We start from the raw sequence: 24,941 nt of genomic DNA, 5'->3' as shown, positions 1-24,941 counted from the left end.
TGGTCCTTGAAGCACAAAGCCTTGGGCTGATGCAGACTCCCTCTGCTGACCTGCTCCCCCACAGCACTGCCCTTCCATCACATTCCTTTCTGCTCATGTCCAGCCTGGACTTCCCCAGCTGCACTTTGGGCCATTATTTCTTTCTCAAGCTCTTTCCCACTATGGAGAAACCTCCACCACCTCTGAAACCGCCCTTCAAGCACTCTCAGGCTACTCCTGCACTGCTGCAGCCTCCCCAGCGCTGCTGGGCCAAAGCAGCCCAGGTCCCTCAGCACCCCACACCATGTGCACAAGGTGCTGAACCTGCCTTGGCACAGCCCTGCACTCTCCATTTCCTCCCTGCTGCTCCAAACTGGGAAGCCGCACACTGGCACACACCCGTGTGTGTGGGTCACACCAGTGCTGAACCGAATGGGATGAGAACTGCAGGTGTCTGGGTCCCCACGCTCCTCCTCATGCAGCCCCGTGTGCAGCTGCCTTGTTCATGGTGAGCGTGCACCACGGGCTGCTGTGGGGACCTTGGAGTGCCCAGGCCCTTCTCCTCAGGGTCACTGCTCAGCGTGTCAGGTCCTGCTCTGTCCTGATCCATGGGGTTCTTCTCCTGCCCCAATACAGAACTGGTCACTGACTCACTGTCTCACTGGTCATGCCGAGGAATTAGATGAGGTCTCCTTCAGACAAATGAAAGAAGCCTCATGTTTCCAGGGCCGTGTCCTCATGGCAGACCTGAGATATCCCATTATCTGCAAGGAACCAGCCATCCAGGAGGGTTTGGAGCCCATTGACAACATCTTCCTGACACGGGTGACTGAGGAGTCAGTGGGGTGAGGTGCCCTGTGGGACTTCACACTTACAAACCAGAAAGAGTTGGCCAGGATGGAACAGTCAGGGATGGGAAAGTGGAGCTGAGGCTCCTGGGAGATGAGAACAAGGCCAAGAGCAGGATTTCAGGAGAGCAGGATTTGGCTGCTGAGGGACCTGCTTGGGTCCTGTGGGATATGACCTTGGTGTCTGCAGAGCTTTTCTCTCCCATTTCTTTCCTCCCCTCTCCCACCTGCTGTTGTGCAGCGTTTTTTACCCTTTCTCAAATACAATATCCCAGAGGTGCTGCCGGCATCACTGAGTGGCTCAGATTGGGCAAGGAGTGGGTCCATCTTGGAGCAGCTGAAATCGGCTCTGTCTGACGTTGGTCAAACTCCTGTTGTCTTCTCAGAGAGGTGACAACTGTAGCACAGCCCACTCACCCCTAGTTCCAAGACTTCACCATGTACATCCAGTTGAATGTTACAAACTACTTGATCATGGAGAAGAAATGGAAAAGATATTCTGTAAGCAACCTTAGGATGTTTCCAGTCAATGAGCAGGTTCCTATGGAGAACTGTAGTTGCCCTGACACTCACTCGCTAGGAGAGGGTCTGGGGCCAACTTCTTAACGTGTCTGCCTGATGGGCCAAGGGTTATGCTCACCTGGATCTACTCCTGATCAAGAAGGCAGAGCTGGTGAGGGATGTGAACATCAGTGTCCACCTTGGCTGTTGTGACCAGGAAGCAATGGGGTCCCAGGCACCAGAGGGGAGGGAGGAAGGCCAGCAGCAGAGCACAGGCTGGTGGGCTCCAGAGAAGACTTTGACATACTGGGGGATGGCAGACGAGGTGGTTACATGGAAGTAGATCTGAGGGGTGAAGAAGCTCAGGAAATCTGATCAGCCTTACAGGACAGGCTGCTCCAAGCACAAGAATGTTCCCTCTGAGTACCCATGAACAGAAGCATTCATCTCGTGAAGCTGCTCCTCTGAACTGATGGAGCTCCAGGACAATAAGGCAGCACACAGGAGGTGGAAGCAGGGGAAGCTGCAAAGGAGGAATTTAGAACCTGGTCCATCAATGTAAAGATGATGCCAAAGCTGATCTGGACTTCATAGCTGCAGGGGAGAATGAGGGTAGCAAGATGAGCTGACACAGTTTCCTTAAAATAAGAGACCGGGCTTACGTGGGCCTGCTGCTGAACTTTGTAAGAGTAGAATCAGACAGGACTGAGGTTCTTCATGGCTTCTTTGCCTCCATCTTCACCAGCAAGGTCTCCTGGGACTTTGTTCCTGAAGGCAGGAGTCTGGAGAACACCCAGCAGTGGATGGGGCTCAAGTCAGGGGTGACCTGAGCAAACGCAGACACCATTACAGAACAGGAGATGGGGCACTTGACCAGCTCCTGAACACAAGTATCGCTGTGCTGTGGCACCTGAGATTGCCAGGGTCCTCTTGGTCCAGAGGAGTGTGACTCCTCTTGAGGTGTCCTGGCCTGTCTCCTCACTCACATGGTGTTTTAGGCACCCACTTTTCTGACATATTGTTTTGTCTACATGAGGAAATACTCCAGATCAATCATAATTGGAGATTGCTGATACCACCTCTTCTGGAAATGTGGAGGAGGGACAGGGGGAAGAAAATAGAAGAAATTTGGCTTTATTGCTATTTATGATGGAAATGCTCTCTGTTTGGCTGTTCCTGAAATCTCTCTAATCATCCACACCAGACTTGAAGCCTTTAGGAAAATGGTGCACAGAGCCTTGGCTTGTAAGAGCATTTTCGATGTTCATGAGCCCTCTGCTGCCATGATCCTGAACTGCAGATGCTGAAAGAATGAACACCTGCACATATTCATAAGAATTAAGGGTTAGCTCTCTGTTAGCTCTTTAAGTCTTTACGTGTTAGTTCTTTAAGTGTTAATTAGTTAATTGTTAATTCCCTGTATCAAGCTGGTGGAGGTGAAGTCACCCTGCCCAGGGTGGGGGAGGATGTGGCTGCCAGCACCTCGGTACCACCCTGGTGTGTACATGGGGACAGGCACAGAGGGGCACAAAAGGTGCTAAGGAGCCATCACTGCCCTATTGGAGGCTCTGGATCTCAGGGGGATGTGCAACTGCCACGGTGGGGCATTGTGATGTCACTGGTGATGTCACAAAGGGCCCTGCCCAGGCCCCCCTTTAAATACGGGGCAGGGAGGCGGTCACCCCACCGTGGCCTGGTCCTGGTGAAAGAGGAGATGTGGCCACTCTTGCTGCCACTATGTCCCATCCCTGGAAACTGTGAGGCCACTAAGAGCCAAAACTTCCCATCCCTGGACACCTTGGGCCACTCAGGGTAAAATTTCCTGTCCCTGGACCCATTAGGGCACCAAGACCTAAAATGTCCCATCGCTGAGCCCCTTGGGCCACCAAGAGCCAGAATGTCCCATGCCAGACTGGGGTTATCCCATCCCTGGAGACTTTGGGCCACTAAGACCTAAAATGTCCCATTCCTGGATCCAAGATGTCCCATCCCTAGACACTTTAGGCCACCCAGGCCCAGAAGGACCCCATGAAGCAACCAAGACCCAGGTTGACCCATCCTTGGAAACTTTGGGGACACCAAGTCCTAAGATGTCCCATCCTTGCATCGAAGATGTCTCATGCCTGGAGACTTTGGGCCATCCAGGCCAAAGTGTCCCATCCCTGGACCGTGTGAAGCCACTAAGACCCAAGATGTCCCATCCATGCACACTTTGGGCTACCAAGATGCAGGATGTCCCATCCCCGCACCCAAGATGTCCCATGTCCAGCCCCCTTGGGCTCCCAAGGTCAAGATGTCCCATCCCTGGACCCCGTGAGGCCACCAAGACCCAGGATGTCTGATCTCTGGACCCCTTAAACCACAAAGATCTAAGACATCCCATCCCTGGACACTTAGGGCCACCCAGACTTATAATGCCCCAACTCTGGATCCAAGATGTCCCATTTGCAGCCATCTCGGGCCACCAAGACCTTAAATGTCCCAACCCTTGGATCCCTTACAAGACCCAGGCCATGATGTGCCATCTCTGGACCCCTTAGACCACCAAGACCTAAAATATCTCATCCATCCAATGGGTTCGGGGGGATCTGCAATGGGTTTAGGGATCTCCAATGGGTGGGGGGGATCTTTAATGGGTTGGGGGATCTCCAATGGGTTGGGAGATCTCCAAGAGCTTAGGGGATCTCCAAGGAGTTTGGGAGGATCTGCAGTGGTTTAGGGGGATCTTCAGTGAATTGGGGGAACTCCAATGGGTTTGGGGGGATCTCCAATGGTTTTGGAGATCTCCAGTGGGTTTGGAGGGATCTCCAATGGGTTGGGGGATCTCCCATGGTTGGGTTGAGGGATCTCCAGTGGGCTGGGGAATCTCCAATGTGTTTGGGGGCATCTCCAATGGGATTGGGGGGATCTCCAATGGGTTTCGGGGGATCTCCAGTGTGTTGGGGGGGATCTCCAATGTGTTTGGGGGGATCTCCAATGGGTTGGGGGATCTCCAATATGTTGGGTTGGGAGATCTCCAGGAGGTTTGGGCGGGGATCTCCAGTGGGTTTGGTGATCTCCAATGGGTTGGAGGATCTCCAGTGGGTTTGGGGGGACATCCAATGGGTTGGGGCATCTCCCATGGTTGGGCTGGGGGACCTCTGATGCGTTTGAGGGATCTCCAATGGGTTTTGGAGAACTGCAATGGGTTGGGGGATCTCCAATGGGTTTGGAGGGGTCTCCAGTGGGTTAGGGGGATCTCCAGTGAATTGGAGGACCTCCAATGGGTTTGGGGGGATCTCCAATGAGTTGGGGGGATCTCCAATGGGTTGGGGAGTCTCCCATGGGTTTGGGGGGGTCTCCAGTGGGTTGGGGGATCTCCCATGGTTGGGTTGGGGGATTTCCAATGGCTTGGGGGATCTTCAATGGGTTTGGGGGATCTCCTGTCATTGGGTTGGGGGATCTCCAATGGGTTTTGTGGGATCTCCAATGGCTTTGGGGATCACCAATGGGTTGGGGGGCATCTCTAGTGGATTGGGGGATCTCCAATGGCTTGAGGGGGATGTCCAATGGTTTGGGGCATCTCCCATGGTTGGGTTTGGGGGGATTTCCAATGGGTTGGGGGATGTCCAATGGGTTTGAGGGGATCTCCCATCTTTGGGTTTGGGGCGATCTCCAATTGGTTGGCTGGGATCTTTAATGGGCTGGGGGATCTCCAATGGTTGGGTGGGGGGGATCTCCAATGCGTTTGGTGGGATCTTCAATGGGTTAGTGGATCTCCAGTGGGTTTGGGGGATCTCCCAAGGTTGGGTTGGGGGATCTCTAATGGGTTTGGTGGGATCTCCAATGGGTTGGGGGATCTCCAGTGGGTTGGGGGGGATTTCCAGTCGATTGAGGGATCTCCAATGCGTTGAGGGATCTCCCATGATTGGGTTGGGGGAATCTCCAATGTGTTGGGGGATCTCCAAGGGGTTTGAGAGGATCTGCAGTGGCTTAGGGGGATCTTCAGTGAATTGGGGGAACTCCAATGGGCTTGGGGGATCTCCAGTGGGTTTGGTGGATCTCCAGTGAATTGGGGGAACTCCAATGGGTTTGGGGGGATCTCCAATGGTTTTGGAGATCTCCAGTGGGTTTGGAGGGATCTCCAATGGGTTGGGGGATCTCCCATGGTTGGGTTGAGGGATCTCCAGTGGGCTGGGGAATCTCCAATGTGTTTGAGGGCATCTCCAATGGGATTGGGGGGATCTCCAATGGGATGGAGGATCTCCAATGGGTTTGGGGGGACATCCAATGGGTTGGGGCATCTCCCATGGTTGGGTTGGGGGACCTCTGATAGGTTTGAGGGATCTCCAATGGGTTTTGGAGATCTGCAATGGGTTGGGGGATCTCCAGTGAGTTTGGGGGGGTGTCCCATGGGTTTGGGGGATCTCCAGTGGGTTGGGGGATCTCCCATGGTTGGGTTGAGGCATCTCCAGTGGGCTGGGGGATCTCCAATGTGTTTGGGGGGATCTCCAATGGGTTTCGAGGGATCTCCAGTGGGTTGGGTTGGGTTGGGAGATCTCCAGGAGGTTTGGGGGGGGATCTCCAGTGGGTTTGGGGGGACATCCAATGGGTTGGGGCATCTCCCATGGTTGGGTTTGGGGGGATTTCCAGTGGGTTGGAGGATGTCCAATGGGTTTGAGGGGATCTCCCATCTTTGGGTTTGGGGCGATCTCCAATTGGTTGGCTGGGATCTTTAATGGGCTGGGGGATCTCCAGTGGTTGGGTGGGGGGGATCTCCAATGGGTTTTGGAGGATCTCCAGTGGCTTAGGAGATCTCCAGTGAATTGGGGGATCTCCAAGGGGTTTGGGGATCTCCCATGGTTGGGTTGAGGGATCTCCACTGGGTTGGGGGATCTCTAATGTGTTTGGGGGGATCTCCAATGGGTTTTGGGGTTCTCCAGTGGGCTGGGGGATCTCCAATGTGTTTGGGAGGATCTCCAATGGGTTTAGGGGGATCTCCAGTGGGTTGGGGGGAATCTCCAATGAGTTGGGGGGCATCTCCAAGGGGTTGGGGGATCTCCAATGTGTTGGGTTGGGAGATCTCCAGGGGGTTTGGGGAGCATCTCCATTGGGTTTGGGGACCTCCAATGGGCTGTGTTGGGGCATCTCCAATGGGATTGGGGGGCTCTCCACTGGGTTGGGGGATCTCCAGTGAGTTGGGGGGGATCTCCAGTCGATTGAGGGATCTCCAATGGGTTGAGGGATCTCCCATGGTTGGGTTTTGGGGGTCTCCAATGGGTTGGGGGATCTTCAATGGGTTTGGGGAATCTCCCATGGTTGGGGGATCTCCAATGAGTTGAGGGATCTCCAGTGGGTTGGGGGATTGTGAGAGTTGGCCTGAAGATGGAGCAGTATTTGCCTGACCATCGCCATCAAGAACTGAGAGAACTGAGGCCCTGACTGAAAGAACAGACGGACAATGACTTGGAGAGAGGCCCGAGGAGCAGCATTGTGTTGAACTGTTTTCTCCGATACGGGGGGGCTCCTGTTTACAATGGCTGCTGTTTGGACTTTGCTGCTGCTTCAGCCAAACCAGCCCCCGCCTCCTGAAAGCTGTTGTCATGAGGGTCTCTTTGACCCAGGGACAAGAGCTGCCGTCCAGAAGGTGTGTTCTCACCTGCAGCCTCAGGTACACGTGTCCCTCACCTGCTCCCTCAAACAATGGCCAACAAAAAGGAGCATGCCCAGCAGCTCGCCAAGGGTCCTGAGGTCACCCAGTGGACCAGAGAGAGACCCCTGAATGCTGGACACGTAAGTGTTGGCAAAAGAAAGCGTGGATCTGTCGAGCCTGCGCAGTACGAGCCTGGGTTGAGAAATCAAGGAGGAGACTGGGTTGAAACAATGGGAGCAAGGGGGGGTGAAGAAGCATAAAAGGTGACTCCAGAATGCACACCGTTGAAGATCTTCCCACCAGAGGATCCCGAACCACGGCGGAGAACCGGCCGGACTCCATGGGACCGGAGACCAGAGGGAGCTTCTGGAACTGGACTGGTGATGAACGCAACCTCATTTCTCATCTTTTCCTTCACTTTTCCCCGTTTCTTTCCCCTTTCTCTTCCTTACTCTCTCTCTATTGCGTGCCGCTTTATGGGCAAATTAATAAAGCAACACTGCTTGATTGACTTATAACCCCTTGGCTTTTTGGTCGCCTTAATTTTGCGCTCTGAGATCAAGGTAAAAGAACCATCACGAGTCCATCATCGAATGGACCGTGACACCCGCCCGCTCCCATCCCTCTTTGGGCCACTAAGACCTAAAATGTCCCATCCCTGGATCCAAGATGTCACATCCTTAGACACTTTAGGCCACCCAGGCCCAGAAGGACCCCATGAAGCCACCAAGACCAAGGTCGACCCATCCTTGGAAACTTTGGGGACGCCAAGTCCTAAGATGTCCCATCCTTGCATCGAAGATGTCTCATGCCTGGAGCCTTTGGGCCATCCAGGCCAAAGTGTCCCATCCCTGGACCGTGTGAAGCCACCAACACCCAAGATGTCCCATCCATGGACACTTAGGGCCACCAAGATGCAGGATGTCCCATCCCTGCACCCAAGATGTCCCATCTCCAGCCCCCTTGGGCTACCAAGGTCAAGATGTCCCATCCCTGGACCCCGTGAGGCCACCAAGACCCAGGATGACCCAGGATGTCCCCGGGGGGCCTCACAGCCCCTGCTCAGGAAGAACGCGGCTCTGTGGCTGTGACAAGAGTGCTCGGGGTCTGTGACGGCCCAAGGCAGCAGGAGCAGCCCATGGAGACTGGGGCCCTGGCAGAGCCAGAGCAGAGGGAACCCCAGCCCTGCGTGTCCCAGAAAGTGGCTCCGCACCCTGTGCCGGGCATGGGGAGCACAGCCGCCTGCTGACCATTGTGGGAGGTGATCTGGGGTGTGATCCCCTCTGGGCCATCTGGAGTTTAAAGGGCACGGTGATGACCTCAGGGCTCACATCTGTGGGGTCACAGCCAGGACTTACCCTGGCACAGCAGCTCTGTCATGGCCTCTGCACTGTGGGACCAGCCTGGCCCAGGCAGGGCCTGGGGAAAGAGCAGCTGGGGAATCTCGGGGTGAAGAGATGGGCACTGGGGAGCATCATGGGACCTGTTAGAGAGTCATTTTGACTAGGAACTGCCTGTGGCAAGCAGGATGGAAACCACCCCAGGGGTGTTTTTGGTCTCTGCCGCCCCTGATCATACTCAGGAAGATTTGCTGACGCCTGGGCAGACACAAACCAGCTCCAAATCAAAGTCCACCGACACTTTCAATAAGAACAAATATGATACACAGTGGAAAAAAGGGGAAAGTAGAGGAAACTCTGTGCTGTTTGTGGTGCCCATGGGCAAAGGGAGGCGGTTCCCGGTGCTCGCGGCTCTCCCAGCTGCATGGACCTCTCCTCCCTCCCGCTGCACCCACCTGCACAGCAGGGACGGGCTCTCCTGGCCGGGGGCTCAGGGGCTGCTGTGCGCCCAGCTCTGTCACAGCCTTTGTGTGTCACAGATGTGCCAGAGAGATCTCTTCAGCGTCATCATAGCCCGTGCTCCCCAGGGACAGGGACGCGGTGTCTCCTTCGGCTCCAGGGACCCCGGCACTTCTCTGGGAGCACAGGCTGCCCCCTGCAAGCAGCAATGCGGGAATTGCAGCTCACCCCATGGGGTCTGTGCATCACCTCCCCCCTGCTCCTCACCACACTCAGCTCCTTCTCCCACCCTTCAGTCCCTCCACGGGAAACTCCTGGGGCAGTTCCCCCTTCCCGGGAGGTTTAGGTCTCAGTGCAGCAGCAACCAGGGTGGCCGTGGGGATGGCAGCCCAGGAACCAGCAGCGCTGAGTTTCCCTCTCACCTCTGGGTGCATCGCTGGGTCCTGCTCCCTCCTCTGGCACCCTGGGCATTTCCCAAGCTCCCTGTTCAGGGGCATCGTCCTCCCCCGGGTCAGAAACCTCCCTGGCATCATCATAGCCATCCACTGGGTCACCCCCAGGCAGAACAGGAACACCTGAAAAGAGAGGGGAGCTGGTGACAGTGAGCAGATCCATCCTGCAGAGCAGAGGATGGGAGGCGCTGGTGTTGGCAGCAGCACAGGAGACCCCCAGGTCCTCCCCATCTCTGACGGTGACACCCAGTGACACCTCTGTCCTTCACTTGTCTGCAGGCAGATCAGCCCCTTCCTGCTTCATTACCTGGTGCTGATCCCAGACCATCCTCCTCCTCTCGGTGCCCAGGGTAGGGCTGCAGCTGGGTCAGGGACTGCTCTGAAGAGGAGCCTGGAGAGATGTGCAGTGAGAGTTATGGGACGAGCCCACTGACCTTGTTCGTGGTCAGTGCTGCTGGGGAGGGGACCCACAGAGCTGGGGCTGCATGGGGAGGAGGGCTGGGAATTCACCCTGCTCCCTGGGACAAGCCCTGTCTCAAAGGTGCTCCCAGAGCTGCCCCAGGACAGCTCTTCCCTCACTCGTCAACGGGTGCAGGGGCAGGAAGAGAGGGGCTGTCCAGCTGCCATGGGCAAAGCGAGTTGGGAGGCAGCTCCTCTCCCGGGCCCAGGGCTGGGGTGCTCTCCCCACAGACCACACAGCCCCAGCACTGCAGGGACCACGGGCTGGGGGCTTCAGGGGATCAGCCCTGGGGAGGGGCCAGGGGAAAGGGTCCTGCAGATGTGCCCACACCCACCTGAGCGACCAAACCTCGCCTGCTTCTCCCACTCTGGGCTGTGACCGATCTCCTCGTACACGGCCTTGGGGAAGAGCTCCTGGGCTGTCCTGGAGCCTGGGGACAGAGGCAGAGCTGGCATGGGGACAGGCAGAGGGGCAGTGGGACCCCACTGTGCTCCCCAAACCTGTTCCTTGGCCCAGCCCAGGACTGCTCCAACAGCACAGCCCCAGGGTGCTGTCCAGGAACAGCTGCCACATCCCCAGTGAGGGCCACATCACTGTGGAGAAGATTTGGGGCAGCATCACCCTCACATCTGCCCCTTGGAGACAGTGCTCAAGCGCCTCTGGCCCCTGGGTCAACCCCTTGTCTGACCCCAGAGCAGCTCCCGTGTTTCCCCTCCACCTGGAGCCAACCCCTGTCTGCCCCACGAGTCCATAGCAGGGCCCCTGCCCTACCAAGGGCAGGCAGGGCTGGGCAGAGGGTCAGCCTGGGGCCTGACTCCATGGAGATGGGCCCTGCTGCCCTGAGGTCCTCCTGTCTTCTCCTTTGCCCCAGAGCGCCCTCCAGCACTACCCAGAGCACTGCCAGCCTTGGCCATCTCCCCCAGAATAACTTCTCCCCCAGGATAACTTCTCCCCCAGGATAACATCTCCTACAGTCCTGCTCTGCCATGTCTCTCCTTGCCCCATCTCTTGCTCCCACCACCTCTGGGCTCTCTCCAGCCCTTTGCTGCTGGTGCCCTATGGCCAGACAGTCAATGGGGTGCGTGGGGCAGGTGGCAGCACACAGTCTCCTCCCCTCAGCTCTGCTTGTGCTGTGCTGACCCCCCGCAGCACCCCCAGCCCTTCCAGGAGGCATCACTGGGAGCTCTGTGGAAGGACCCACCTCTGCGCCCAGCCCTGGCCCTGAGCGCTTGCCCGGCCAGCAGGGCCAGGAGCAGGCAGAGAAGGGCCCCCAGGATGATGCAGATGATGACGGGCACTGAGATTCTCCCACTGACAGTCGGACGGCCCCGGGTGGGATCTGCACGGGCAAGAACATGGAAGAACAGCACCAGCCCTGGGAGAGGTGGCGGCAGCACCAGACCTGACCCCCATCATACAAGGCAGCAGAGAGTGGAGGGCCCCAGGGGGGATGATGGAGAAGCTTCCACCCTGCTGACTGAATTTCACCCCCTCCTCAACCCCCACACAACCACTCCCTCCTGGGAGTTTCACGCTCCAGCAAGGAGCCCCTTGCACCCCACTGTGGGTCAGAGCCTGGCCCTGGGATACCCAGCCCTGGGGAGGACGAGTTACCTGCTCGGGGTGGGGATGCTGCTGTCCTGGGTGCAGCTGCAGAGAGGAAAAGGAGAGCTGGGCTGAGAGGGTGGGAGTGCACGTACCAGGGAGCCTCCCCTGCAACACCCCGGTGTGTGTCTGTAGTGTCCCTGACACATCCCACCTCAATTGCCCCTCCCGTAGTGCCAGAAAGGGACCCAGGACAGGGCCTGGGGCCTCTGCTCTGGGCGGCGGGCAGGGTGGCACAGGCAGCCCGGGGATGGATGGTCCTGGAGCTGCAGGGCCCCACGGGCAGTGGCCCAAGGACACCCAGTTCCACCGAGGCTGCTCCCTGCTTGGCACCAGCTGCTGCCCCCACAGGAACGTTAGGACAGGGAACTGCTGGAGAGGGTCCAGCGTAGGGCAACGAAGATGCTGAAGGGAGTGGAGCATCTCCCTTATGAAGAAAGGCTGAGGGAGCTGGGGCTCTTTAGTTTGGAGAAGAGGAGACTGAGGGGTGACCTTATTAATGTTTATAAATATCTAAAGGGTGAGTGGCACAAGGATGGAGCCAGGCTCTTCTGGGTGGCAAACAATGATAGGACAAGGGGTAATGGGATCAAGCTGGAACACAAGAGGTTCCACTTAAATTTGAGAAGAAACTTCTTCTCAGTGAGGGTGACAGAGCCTGGAACAGGCTGCCCAGGGGGGTTGTGGAGTCTCCTTCTCTGCAGACATTCCAACCCACCTGGACATGTTCCTGTGCGACCTCACCTGGGTGTTCCTGCTCCATGGGGGGATTGCACTGGATGAGCTTTTGAGGTCCCTTCCAATCCCAAACACACTGTGATACTGTGATACTGTGAACGTTCCTGCTCTCGGGAGCTCAGGGGCTGTGCCAGGACCAAGCGGGTGAAAGGCCTTTCCCAGCTCCCTGCCAATACCTGACCAAGGGGTCCCAGGCCCCGCTCACCTGAGCAGCGCACGGCAGCGTCTTCCTTATGCCGGCAAGCACGTCCGTCCCCAGGCCGGGCCCAGCAGTCCTGCAGAGACGACTCCGTCCCCCGGCACTCCACCCGCTCCAGCCAGATGGGGCCCTGGCCCACCCCAAAAGCAGCCTCGTGCAGGGCAGACACCGCGGGGCCGCAGCCCAGCTGCCTGCACGCCACCTGGGCATCCCGCATGTCCCAGGAGTCATCGCACACTGTCCCCCAGGAGCCGCGGTGCCAGAGCTCCACTCTGCCCGAGCACCCGTCCTCGCCTCCCACGGCACGGATCTTCTCCCTGTCTGGAGAGGGCAAGGAGCTCCCACGGCACTCAGACAGCAGAGGAGCCAGGCAAGAGCAGCACGCGGAGGAGCAGCTCCCTACCTGTGCAGCTGCTGGAGTTGGGGCACGGGGCCAAAGGCTCTGGGGGCATTTCTGGGCGTCCCCCTGAAGAAGGAAACACTGTGGTGAAGGGGCTGGCTCGGGGATTGTGCAGAAGAGAGCGGGGCTGAGCTCTGCTTGTGCCTGTGTGTGCCATCTTGGTCACAGAGCAGCAGGAGGGTGTCCATGGAGGGGAGGCTCCTCTGAACCCTCTCTGGTCTCTGCTGAGACCACTTGGAGATGTCGCTGCCTCCCCCAGGCACTGCTGGGTGGCAACTGCTGCTGGACATGTGGGACACTGAGAACTGTGGTCACATCTGTGCCACCAGCAGCAGGAGAGTCTGACATGGAAACAAAATCCCCTCCAAGCTCTTTCTCTGCATGTGGCCGTGCCCAGAGGGGAGCAGAAGCTGGGGTGACACTGGTGCCTGTGTGGCTCAGAGTTACCATTGCAGGTGATGTGGGTCTCATCTCGCAGGTCATCGCACGACTGTGGGTCCCAGGGGGTGGATGGACACTGCCAAAAAGAGATGTTTCCCTCTCCACACTGCACGTAATCCAGCCAGGCAGTGCCAGACACCCTGCCATAGGGCAGGCCTGTTTCCAGGGATCCTCCGTCCCCGCAGCCCAGCTCCTTGCACACCAACGACACCGTGTCAGGAGTCATCGAGTTGGAGCAAACGCTCCCCCACGTCCCGTTGTAGAAAACCTGGAGGCGCCCGGAGCAGCCGTCACTGTTCTCCAGCCTCAGGGCCACGAACTCTGGGAGGAAAGGCAGCAAGAGAACAGGCTGGTGTGGGGCTGTGGGAGCCAGGACACCCCTGCGCTCCCCAGGCCCCCAGCCAGGCAGGGCAGGGTCAGCAAGTCCCCCTCGCACCCAGGGCAGAGAGAAGTCCCTGATGGACACAGCCCCTGCTCTCCCCGCTCACCCTGGGGGACACTGAGCTCCCCAGGGACCCCGGTGAACTGAGGGCACCGTGCAGGGGTGTCTGTAGGCCGGGCTCAGGCAGGGGCTCAGCCAGGGCCAGCCTTGGCCATGCCCGGCTTTCCCTGCGTCCCGGCCTCCCGGGAACCATCCCGGCACAGCTCCTAGCACACACCTGAGCACATGACGCCCGCGTCCTCCTTGTGCCCGCAGTCGTGCTGCCCCCAGGGCCCGGCAGCGCAGTCCCAGAGAGCAGCTTCGGCCCCGGAGCAGTTCACACCATCCAGCCAGATCAGCCCGGAGCCTTCCCCGAAGCGAGCGGAGCCGGCCGCCTCCACCGCCCCTCCGCAGCCCAGCTGGTGGCACACGACGGCGGCATCAGACAGGTCCCAGCCATCGTCACAGACGGTCCCCCAGCTGCCCTGGTGGTAGATCTCCACTCTCCCTGCGCAGCGCCCCGGCCCGTCCACCAGCCGGACCCGCCGGCTCCCTGCAGTGGGGAGAAAGCCCAGGAGCTGTCAGGGGGTGGCTGCCCCCCCACCCCATCATCTGGGGGCTCGTGCAGCGCCGCTCACCCCAGCAAATGACTCCCACGTCCTCCACAACACCTCCCAACAAGGCACTCCTGGGCAGGGAGGTGTTGCAGAGGGTCAGGCTGGCCTCGTGCCCTGCGCACCGGACCCCTCGCAGCCCCACGGGGCCCGTCCCTCGCTCAGGCTTTGGGGGGCTGTAGGCTTTTTCTGCCTCTCCACACCGCAGCTGCCGGCACACCACGCTGGCCTCCCGCACGTCCCACTGGTCGTCCAGCACTCTGCCCCACGTCCCGCGCTGGAAGATCTCCACTCGCCCGTTGCACCGGCTCCCGCCGCCCACCAGCCGCAGGGACGCAGAGTCGGCTGGGCCTGGGGAGAGCAGAGGAGCCGCAGCCATCAGCGGCACCGGGCAGCACGGCAGCCTCCAGGGAGGAGGGCAAGGGGTGTCCGACCAAACAGGGCGAGAGCGAGCCCTGTGCTGACAAGAAGCGAGGGCAAAGCCCAGGCCCTGTCTGCAGCTCACACCGGGTCTGCTGCTGCTGGGTGGTGGGATGAGGCTCTGCAGGGCTCTCTGTGGGGATGGGATGTGTTTGTCTGCAGCCACAGGGATGGAGCAGAGCCCCACCAGCCTGTCCTGGGCTCATCCTATGGAACCCGGGCCGGGCAGTGGTACCAGGGCCTAAGGCGCTGCCCTGGGGACAGGTGTCTGTGTCTGTTCAGACCGCAGCTCTCCCAGAGCAGAGCGGTCAGTCTGAGCAGGGAAAGCCCCCCAGGGATCCTCCAGGGAGAAATTCAGCCTGGTGCTGCCATGGGACCCCTGCTTTGGGTGGCCGTGTCTCACACAAAGGGAAACAGAGCTAACGCACCATTTTCCCAGCACTCACCTGAGCAAATGACAGCAGCGTTGTTCCCGGGGGAGCACGGGGAGGCCCCCAGGGTGGCCACTGGGCACTGTCCCAGGTCAGATTCCGTCCCATCACAGTGGAATGAGTCTCTCCAGACAGGGCCCGTCTCTCTCCCAAAATGCTCTCCTCCAGGAATGGACTCAGCAAACCCACAGTTGAGTTGACGACACAGAACGTGGGCATCCGAGAGATCCCAGCGGGAGGCACAGAGGGTCCCCCAGCTCCCCAGCACCTGGACCTCCACCCTCCCCGCACACGCTGTGCTGCCGTTCACCAGCCTGAACCCTGTGTACTCTGGGGACAGAGGAGGAGAGAATCACAGAATCACACAATGTCAGGGATTGGAAGAGACCTCAAAGCTCATCCAGTCCAACCCTCCCACTGGAGCAGAAACACCCAGATGAGGTTACACAAGAAGGTGTCCAGGTGGGTTTTGAATGTCTGCAGAGTAGCAGACTCCAGAACATCCCTGGGCAACCTGGTCCAGTGTTCTGTCACCCTCACTGCAGACCGCACTCCCTCAGTTTAGCTGTGAGGATGCTGTGGGAGACTGTGTCAAATGCCTTACTCGAGTCAAGGTAGACCATGTCCACCGCTCTGCCATCATCCATCCACCTTGTTATATCCTCATACCAGTCAATGAGGTTGGTCAAACACGACTTCCCCTTGGTGAAGCCATGCTGACTGCCCCTAATGACCCTCTTATCCCTGATATGGCTTGAGAAGGCACCAAGGATAAGTTGTTCCATCAGTTTCCCAGGGAGGGAGGTGAGGCTGACCGGTCTATAATTACCCGGGTCCTCCTTCTTGCCCTTTTTGAAGACTGCAGTGACATTTGCTTTCTTCCAGTCCTCAGGTACCTCTCCCATTTGCCACAACTTAGCAAAGATGATGGAGAGTGGTCCAGCAATGACCTCAGCCAGCTCCCTCTGCACCCGCGGGTGCATCCCATCCGGACCCATGGATTTATGGATGTCCAGATTGCCTGACTGCTCCCTATCCCAGTCCTCATCAACCCAGGCAAACTCCTCCAGTGTCCTGCCTGCCTCTGGGGCCTCAGTGGTGCGGGGCTCCTAGGACAGCCATGGGAGAGTAGGCAGAGACAAAGAGGCATTCAGAGAGGGCGGGTTGGTGCTTTTGTACCCTTGGTAGCCGATGGAAAGGCCAGAGGGACAGAGGCCTTTCTTCTCCTTCTGCAAGGTTTTCATGCTGCAGACTGTCCCATGATCCCTCCTGCCCTACACCCACCCAGCGCAGTCCTTGCTCTGTCCCCAACCCCCGGCACAGCCCCAGCGTTCAACACCCCACCCCGAGTCCTCACGTGTGCAGCTGACAGCAGCGCTGTTCATCTGGGGGCAGGCCTGGTCCCTGGAGGACCCCGTGGGGCAGGAGGACAGGAGGGACTCATTCCCCACACACTGCAGCTCTCCATCCCACACGGGACCAGCCCCTTCTCCAAAGTGACCTCCTCCAGACACAGGCAGGGCCACGCCGCACCGCAGCTCCCTGCAGACCACCTCAGCAGCCTTGGGGCCAAAGCGGGAACCACAAACAGTTTTCCACTGGTCCCCATCACGGATCTCCACACGTCCTGAGCAGCGGCTCTTCCCGTCCGCCAGACGGACAAATCCTGGATGGGGAAAAAACAAACCAAAATAAAATAAGCGATCAAACCTAACCAAACAAAGAAACAAAAAGCAACCAAACATACAAACCCAACGCCACACCTGGGAGCTCCCCAGAAATCTCTGACAGTTAGATGTCCACATCCCACGTCACCCCAAGCAAACCATGGCCAAACTGCCAACGCACATCCCTGGGGAAGCGGTTGGGGAAGTGCTGGTGACACAAACACATCCAAGACCCTCCTCCCCTTCTCTACAGCACCAGAGCACTCGAGGTGTGTGTCTGCCACACACTCACAGCCACAGGTGTGCTCAGACAAAGGGTCCCACACAAGGTCCTCTGTGCTGCCCGGCACGCTTCCCCAGCACCGCAGTGTGTGAGCCGTTGGGCTCCAGGAGAACTGGCCCAGATGATGACGAAGCTGCAGCTGCTCAGCCCCTGCAGAGCTCGGGCCAGGCAGGACCATCATCACCTGGTGCCACCAGAGGCTCACTCTCATCCCAGGGTGTTCCTGGGCTGTTGGGAGGTTCCTTTTAGATGGCAGATGTCCCAGAGCACAGAAATGGAGCAGCTGTTATCATTATTTGCACTTTCCAGAGCCCTCCCCTGCCTGCTCCAGGGGGATGTTCTCATCCAGGGACACCGTGCTCTGCCCAGGGGTGCACAGGTCCCAGGCCAATGGCCAGGCTGGGGACAGGAGACCCGCATGTCCCCCTGGCCTCAGCTGCCTCAGAGGGTGTCAGCAGCACAGATGAGAGTCAGTAAGTGCTGGCAAAGAGCCTGTTTCATGGGTCAGTGTGGGGAGCTGTGGGCAGGCAGGAGGGGCTGGACAGCTGGTCAGCGCTGCCTGCACGGGGTCCTGTCCCCTCAGGGATGTCACAGCTTTCCCCAGGGACCAGTTACACCAGCAATGACAGTCCCAGCTCAGCAGCATGTCCAGCATCACTGGGCCCTGATCCAGCATTTTTGTTGCTCCCTATGGCACAGCCAGGGCCCTTCCACCATCCCATCCACTAAAGGTGAGAACTGGATGACCCCTTACCTGAACACGTCACTCCAGCATCATCAGCATGAACACAGTTATGTTTACCCCATCCTCTGTGTTTGCAGTCAGACAGGGCTGATTCGGTGCCTTTGCAGCCGACATTATCCATCCAAATGGGGCCAGATCCTGCCCCAAAGTGTCCGTACTGGTGAGCTCCAACAGCAGACCCACAGCCCAGCTGCTTACAAACCACTGCTGCATCATTCATACCCCAGTAGTCATCACACACGGTCCCCCACCGTCCCTGGTGTTTCACCTCCACTCTCCCGGCACAGCGCCTGTCGCCATCCGCCAGCCTCACCTCCGCAGCACCTTCAGACACCAACACGGGATGAGTCAGGAGAGCACCGAGCCCCAGTGCTGCAGCTCTGGGGGAACCTCCTGCCTGGGCAGAGTCAGGGGCACCAGGGTGGGAACCCCCTCCCCTGCAGGTCCCCAGGGCAGTGTGAGGGTCCCTCTGTCCCCACAGCTGCACAAGGCTGGGAGTGCCCAGGTCCAGCACTGCTGGGTCATTCTCCATCCCACCACACAAGGCACCTCTTTCCAACCCAACAGCCACGTGCCCCCCACCCATGCCCATCCACACACTGCCCAGCTCTGCACTGGGCACCCGCTTCCCCCAGCCCAGCACCCCCTGAACAGCCCTGTGTACCCAGGGCTGCAGCTTCCCATGTAAACCACCTGCCCCAGCACTATCCAAACCAACCCCATCCCCAGGGTATTCCCTGTTCCCACTGAGATGATCCAGAGGATCCCACATTCCCTCCTCTCCCGTGGCATCAGCCCTGGGCCAGGCCCCTCAGGAAGGACATGTCTCTACTGCAGATGTCCCCATCCTCTCTCTCTGGGGGGCAGAAACTGCCCTCGTGGGGTCAGGTTTCCCTTTGAACAAGGGGCAGTGAGCAGCACACAAGCCCTCTGGGCACCCCAGAGGTTGGCAGTGCCCTGGGGATGTCTGGGTGCTGCCATCACCAGTGAGGCCACCACCGGTCCAGAGCCAGAGTGCTGGGAACAAGGGGTCCCCAAAGGTACCCTGGGACAGGGGGACTGTGAATCCAGCCAGGCACAGAACACTGGAGCCCCAGAAAAGGAGATACTGTCTCCCACCCAGACAGGCACAGGGAAAGGCACAGGCTCCATGGATTTTAGCACCTTCTGCCACCTGTGTCAGCAGCACCTGCAAAGAAACCCCATTCCCAGACAGATCCCCAAGACCACACTGGTACCCGCTGGCCCTGGGCGGTGGGACAACGAGTCAGCACTTACCCCGGCACAGCTGTACCCAGAGGAGCAGCCACAGCATCTGGGGGGACACGAGTCCCTCTGTGCCCATCCTGAGCCTCCTGCCCTGATGGCACAGCCCTCTGTGCCGCACTCCCTGCCACAGCTCCAGGGACTCGTGGGACCAATGATGACGGGAGGGCAATATATCTCTGCAGATGCCCCCAGTTACAGGAGGAGCCAATCGAAGCAGCAGCACCTTTTTAGACATTATCGGGAGCTATCTCCCCTCTGACACGGCCCAGTCCTCCAATGAACTTCTCCAGTGTCGTTCATGACCATATATGAGGGACGGCTCCGCTGCAGATGTCACAGCACTGCAATGGTAGAACATCACAGGACAGGGCTGGTTGTAGTGGGGGAAACAGTTTTTCACCCCTTGAGCTCTGAGTGTGGACCAGGAGCACTGAGCATGTGCTGCGACACGCACATCCAAGAGCCTGAGGTGAGAGTGTCCAGTCACCCCGGTGCCATAAGACCCAGGGGGCTGGGACTGCACCGGGGCTGTGTCAGGAAGGGAAGGAAACAGCCCCTGTGACAGAGCCCACTGTGTGGGGAGCAGCAGCTGGGAAAGGGCCTTAGCCCAGGGCAGAGCCCCATCCCAGGAGCGCTGGCTCACCCACCGCTCCCTGGAGAGCCCGCGGAAGGTCCCTCACAGGAGCTGGAGCTGGGACACGTCCCTGTCCTGGCAGCAGACGTGCAGCCCAGAGGCTCAGACGTGTCCCTGACTGTCAGCGAGTCAACGAGGGGCCGTTATTCCCCACGGGTGGATCAGAGCTGCAGCCTGCAGGTGCACAAACCACAGCCCCCGGGCGCCCCCCCCACGGCGCCCGGGCAGGAAGTCTGTGGTTTCCTCCTGGCGCCGTGCCCGGCACATCCCTGCGGTGCCCCCGAGACACCCCCAGCCCGACGGCTGCAGCCAGGGCTGCAGGGGCTGCTACTTCGGCCTCGCAGGCACGGGGCCGGGCAGCTCCTGTACCTGCTGGGGACCCTGCGACAGCACATGGACAGTCAGCACCGAGCTCCATGGCCATGGGGTGTCACCCATGACGTGAGCACTGCTGCTCCTACTGCCACTGTTGTGTGCTCATTGGTTACACTGACAGTGACCTCACACCCTCTACTGCCACCGCTGTGTGCTCTTTGGTTACACTGACAGTGACCTCACACCCTCTACTGCCACCGCTGTGTGCTCATTGGTTACACTGACAGTGACCTCACACCCTCTACTGCCACTGCTGTGTGCTCATTGGTTACACTGACAGTGACCTCACACCCTCTACTGCCACCGCTGTGTGCTCATTGGTTACACTGACAGTGACCTCACACCCTCTACTGCCACCGCTGTGTGCTCATTGGTTACACTGACAGTGACCTCACACCCTCTACTGCCACCGCTGTGTGCTCATTGGTTACACTGACAGTGACCTCACACCCTCTACTGCCACCGCTGTGTGCTCATTGGTTACACTGACAGTGACCGCACACCCTCTACTGCCACCACTGTGTGCTCATTGGTTACACTGACAGTGACCTCACCAGCCCCTGTAAGGATGTGCACCTGGTCCTGGCCTATCAGCCGTTCAGCCAGCAGCAACATCACTGCCCCTTGTCCTACCATTGGTTGTCACCCAGAAGAGCCTGGCTCCATCCTCCTGACACTGCCCCTTTCCATCTTGATCCCCATGAATGAGTCCCCCCTCAGTCTCCTCTTCTCCAGCTCCAGAGCCCCAGCTCCCTCAGCCTTTCCTCACACGGGAGATGCTCCAGTCCCTCCAGCATCTTGGTGGCTGCGCTGGACTCTCTCCAGCAGTTCCCTGTCCTGCTGGAGCTGAGGGGCCACAACTGGACACAAGATTCCAGGTGTGGTCTCCCCAGGGCAGAGCAGAGGGGCAGGAGAACCTCTCTGACCTACTGACCACTCCCTTCTGACCCACCCCAGGTACCATTGGTCTTTATGATCTCCCATCCAAGCACTGACCGGGCCCAACCCTGTGTAGCTTCACAGATCAGACGAGATGGGGCGTTCTCAGGGTGCTATGGCTGTGTATATATATGGTCTCCCATCCGAGCACTGACCGGGCCTGACCCTGCTTAGCTTCCCAGATCAGATGAGATGGGATGTTCTCAGGGTGATGTGGCTGCATATATTTTATATATATATATATATATATGTATGTTCCTCAAGTATGTTCTGATAGTATCCGAACTAAACCCTTTTTTCAAGGGCAGAGTAGAGGGACAGGCGAAGCTCTCTGACCTTCTGACCTACTGACCATCCCCTTCTAATCCCCCCCAGGTACCATTGGCTTCCTGGCCACAAGGTCTCCCATCCAAGTACTAACTAGGCCGGACCCTGCTTAGCTTCCCAGATCAGCCATTCTCAGGGTGCTATGGCTGTATATATAATATATGTGTATATGATCCCCAAGTATATCCTGATAGTAACTGAACTAAACCCTTTATTCAAGGGCAGAGTAGAGGGGCAGGAGAACCTCTCTGACCTACTGACCACCCCCTCTTCTAATCCCCCCCAGGTCCCATTGGCTTCCTGGCCACAAGGGCCCAGTGCTGGCTCATGGTCATCCTGCTGTCCCCAGGAACCCCAGGTCCCTTTCCCCTACGCTGCTCTCTAAGAGGTCATTCCCCAGCCTAGACTGGAACCTGGGGTTGTTCCTGCCCAGATACAAGACTCTACTGAGACCCCAGGGACCTCACCAGCACAACCTGTTTCCTCTGTGCACATGTTGGGGTGACCCTATGTGGCAGCACCCACCCAATCATTTGCTCACACCCCACCAGTGGGATGTGGGAGGGAATGGAAGGGCAGAAGCAAGAAAGAAAACCTCATGGGTCAAGATAAAAGTTTAAGAAGTGGAGAAGTAATCACTCACAGCAGGAGATACATATGCCCAGCCTGTCTCTGAGCAAAGGATGTTTTGAAGAACCCACCTGCCTCCTCAGTTTTATTGCTGACCCTGACATCATATGGTGTGGAATATCCCTTTGGTCAGTTGGGGTCAGCTCTCCTGGCTTCGTCCCCTCCAGCCTCTTGTCACCTCCAGCCTCCACACTGTTAGGGCAGCGTGAGAAACAGCAAAGGCCTTGAGGCTGTGCCAGTGCTGCTCAGCAACTGCTACAACATCAGTGTTGTCAGAGCTGTTCTGGGCACCATCAGCAGGGGTTGTGAAGAGGAAAATCAGCTCCATCCCAGCCAGTACCATCTCCAGCCCTTGTTCCACACCGTGTGCATCCTGCTCAGGTCCTACAGCGTTCAGACATTGACATCCACCACCACTGCTTCCCCAGCCCTTGCCATGACACACACACACACTGGTCTGGCTGGTGTGGTTCGGGTGGACCAGGGCAGGTCCCAGCACTCCTGACTTCTCCCCTCACTCAGCCAGAGCAGGTGGGAGCATTCAATCAGGTTATGAGCCTAAGGACAACGTGTCCTGTCCCAACAGATGGGATGAGGGATGAGTTAATTCTGACTCAACAGATGGGATGAAGAGGGAAGAAGGAAGAGAGAGAGAGAGAGAAGAGGAAAACTAAGATATCAGAAAGAGAAAGCGGGAGAGAGAGATCACAGATATCACCACCCTGTGGGTACATTGGTCCCGGGATGACTCTATGGGTCTCTATGGATCTCTATGGTCCCTATGGGTCTCTATGGTCTCCGTGGGCCTCTATGGTCTCTTTGGGTCTCTATTGGTCTTCATGGGTCTCTATGGTCTCTACGTGCCTCTATGGGTCCCTATGGGTCTCTATGGGTCCCTATGGGTCCCTATGGGTCTCTATGGGTCTCTATGGATGTCTATGGGTCTCTATGGGTCTCTATGGACGTCTATGGGTCTCTATGGGTCTCTATGGGTCTCTATGAATCTCTATGGGTCTCTAAGGTCTCCATGGGTCTCTATGGTCTCTATGGGTCCCTATTGGTCTCTATGGTCTCCATGGGTCTCTATGGACGGTTCATGGTTTCTTCTGGTAGTTGGTTGTCAGACAGATGGTTCATCTCTATCATCCTCATTAGGCCATGAGGCCTTTCACAGCAACACTGTTAATTGTCCTTATCTTCTGCCTCCATGGCCATAAAACTTCAGGAAAGACGAGGTGTCATCTATCTCTTCCTCCCAAAGCAACAAAACCCAGACATTTAAGGCATAACAAGGTCTTTGTTCTGCTAAGGATGGGGGGAGCGCTTCAAGGTTGTCACACAACGAAACCTGTTTATCACCAGCCTGCACCCCCCATTGGCCTTACAGGCAGCTGTGAGACCCCCACAACAAGAGGGGTGCCTCTGTTTGGCACCTTAACATCCAATTTGTGGTTCAGGGTTCATTGGCGAGTTCCTCTGCTTCACGTGGTCTATTTTGAGATCCCCTTTGAGATACTAAGGACAAGGAAACCTATTTATCACCAGCCTTCACCCCACAGTGCCCTTACAAGCAGCTCTACAACCATGGGGAAAGGCAGTTCCCCACCACCCTTCCTCTGGCACCTCAAAATCCAGTTTGTGGGCCATCAGTTCATTGACAAATTCCTCTGCTTCACGTGGTGTATTTTGAGATCCCCTTTGGGTCTTTTCCATACTGTCCCCATGCACATGTTTTTCTGAAGCTGGCGTTTTCTCCTGGTTTCCCATGTTCACACAGTTTCCCTGTGTCTCACAGCACTGAGAGGAGCTCAAAGTCTGACCCAGTAATCCTGCAAGGCCCGTCCTGCTGGGCTGGGCTTGGATGTGGGGACCTTCCAGTCCAGCTCACAGGACTGGGCTTTTCTTTGTATGTTAAAGGATTTGTGCTGAGGGCCCCTTGGTGGCCCCCTTGGGGGATCTTGGCCCTTGGGCATGATCCAACTTGCCTGTGTGCTCCCCACCTTCTGGAAGTTCCTCCACCCCACACATCTGTGGGTGCTTCTGCACCTGATAAAGTGGGGAATGTGGACCCATCCTTGTACATTTCTTTCTACTCTAATTAAAACCGACTTCTTCATTCCATTATGTCTTATTGGAGAAGGTGTTATCCATTTTATATGTACATTATAATGGTTATGTATATTTAATTTCTCTGGTTTTATACATATCTATATAAAATGTATACAAATATACATATATACAGATCTGGACCAGCTGGATCGATGGGCTAAAGCAGGGCTATCAAACTCATTTCACTGGGGGCCACATCAGCCTCACAGTTGCCTTCAAAGGACCGAATGTAATTTTAGGACTGTATAAATGTTACTACTCCTACTTGAGCAGTTCTGGTGACCATGGTCATGACCTGCAGCCACACGTCTGGTGCTGGTGGCCATGGTGGCAACTCATGAGCATTGCTGGCAACTCAGGACCATTGGTGGCTGGTGGCCATGGTAGTTACCTGCAAGCACATGGCTGGTGGCCATGGTGGCATCTCATGGCCGTGGGTGGTTGGTGGACATGGTGGCATCTCATGGCCATGGGTGACTGGTGGCAATGGTGACAACGGGAAAGCACATTCCTGGTGGCCATGGTGGTCACCTCCAAGCACACGGCTGGTGGCGATGTTGGCATCTCATACAGCAGCCGAGATACAGCTTCCCAAATATAGCAGCCGAGATACAGCGTCCCGGATACAGCATCCCAGATACAGCATCCTAGATACAGCATACTAGATAAAGCATCCTCGATACAGCGTCCCAGATACAGCACTCCAGATACAGCATCCTAGATACAGCATTCCAGATACAGCATAATAGGTACATCATCCTAGATACAGCATCCTAGATACAGCATCCCAGATACAGTATCCTAGATACAGCATCCCAGATACGGTATCCCAGATACAGTATCCTAGATACAGCATCCCAGATAGAGGATGATGTATCTAGGATGCTGTATCTGGTATGTTGTGTCTGGAATACTGCATCTGGGATACTGTATCTGGGATGCTGTATCTAGGATGCTGTACTAGGATGCTGTATCTGGGATGCTGTATCTGGGATGCTGTATCTAGGATGGTGTATCTGAGAT

General features: G+C 57.4%; 1 protein-coding gene across 1 annotated transcript; it reads right to left on the bottom strand.

Moving 5' to 3' along the window:
* Nucleotides 1-13,702: 13,702 nt before the first annotated feature.
* On the bottom strand, nt 13,703-24,334 carry LOC309450421 (scavenger receptor cysteine-rich domain-containing protein SCART1-like; the record flags this gene model as incomplete). Its single annotated transcript, XM_082073253.1, has 5 exons — nt 13,703-14,028; nt 14,114-14,440; nt 14,956-15,270; nt 16,298-16,606; nt 24,310-24,334. The coding sequence occupies 5 exons, from the start codon at nt 24,332-24,334 to the stop codon at nt 13,703-13,705; spliced, it is 1,302 nt and encodes a 433-aa protein (XP_081929379.1).
* Nucleotides 24,335-24,941: the final 607 nt, after the last annotated feature.

This window comes from Streptopelia decaocto (genome assembly GCF_964273445.1).
Source record: "Streptopelia decaocto genome assembly, chromosome: 26".
NCBI classification, from domain to species: Eukaryota; Metazoa; Chordata; class Aves; order Columbiformes; family Columbidae; genus Streptopelia; species Streptopelia decaocto.
This window is presented reverse-complemented; position numbering and strand designations above follow the sequence as displayed.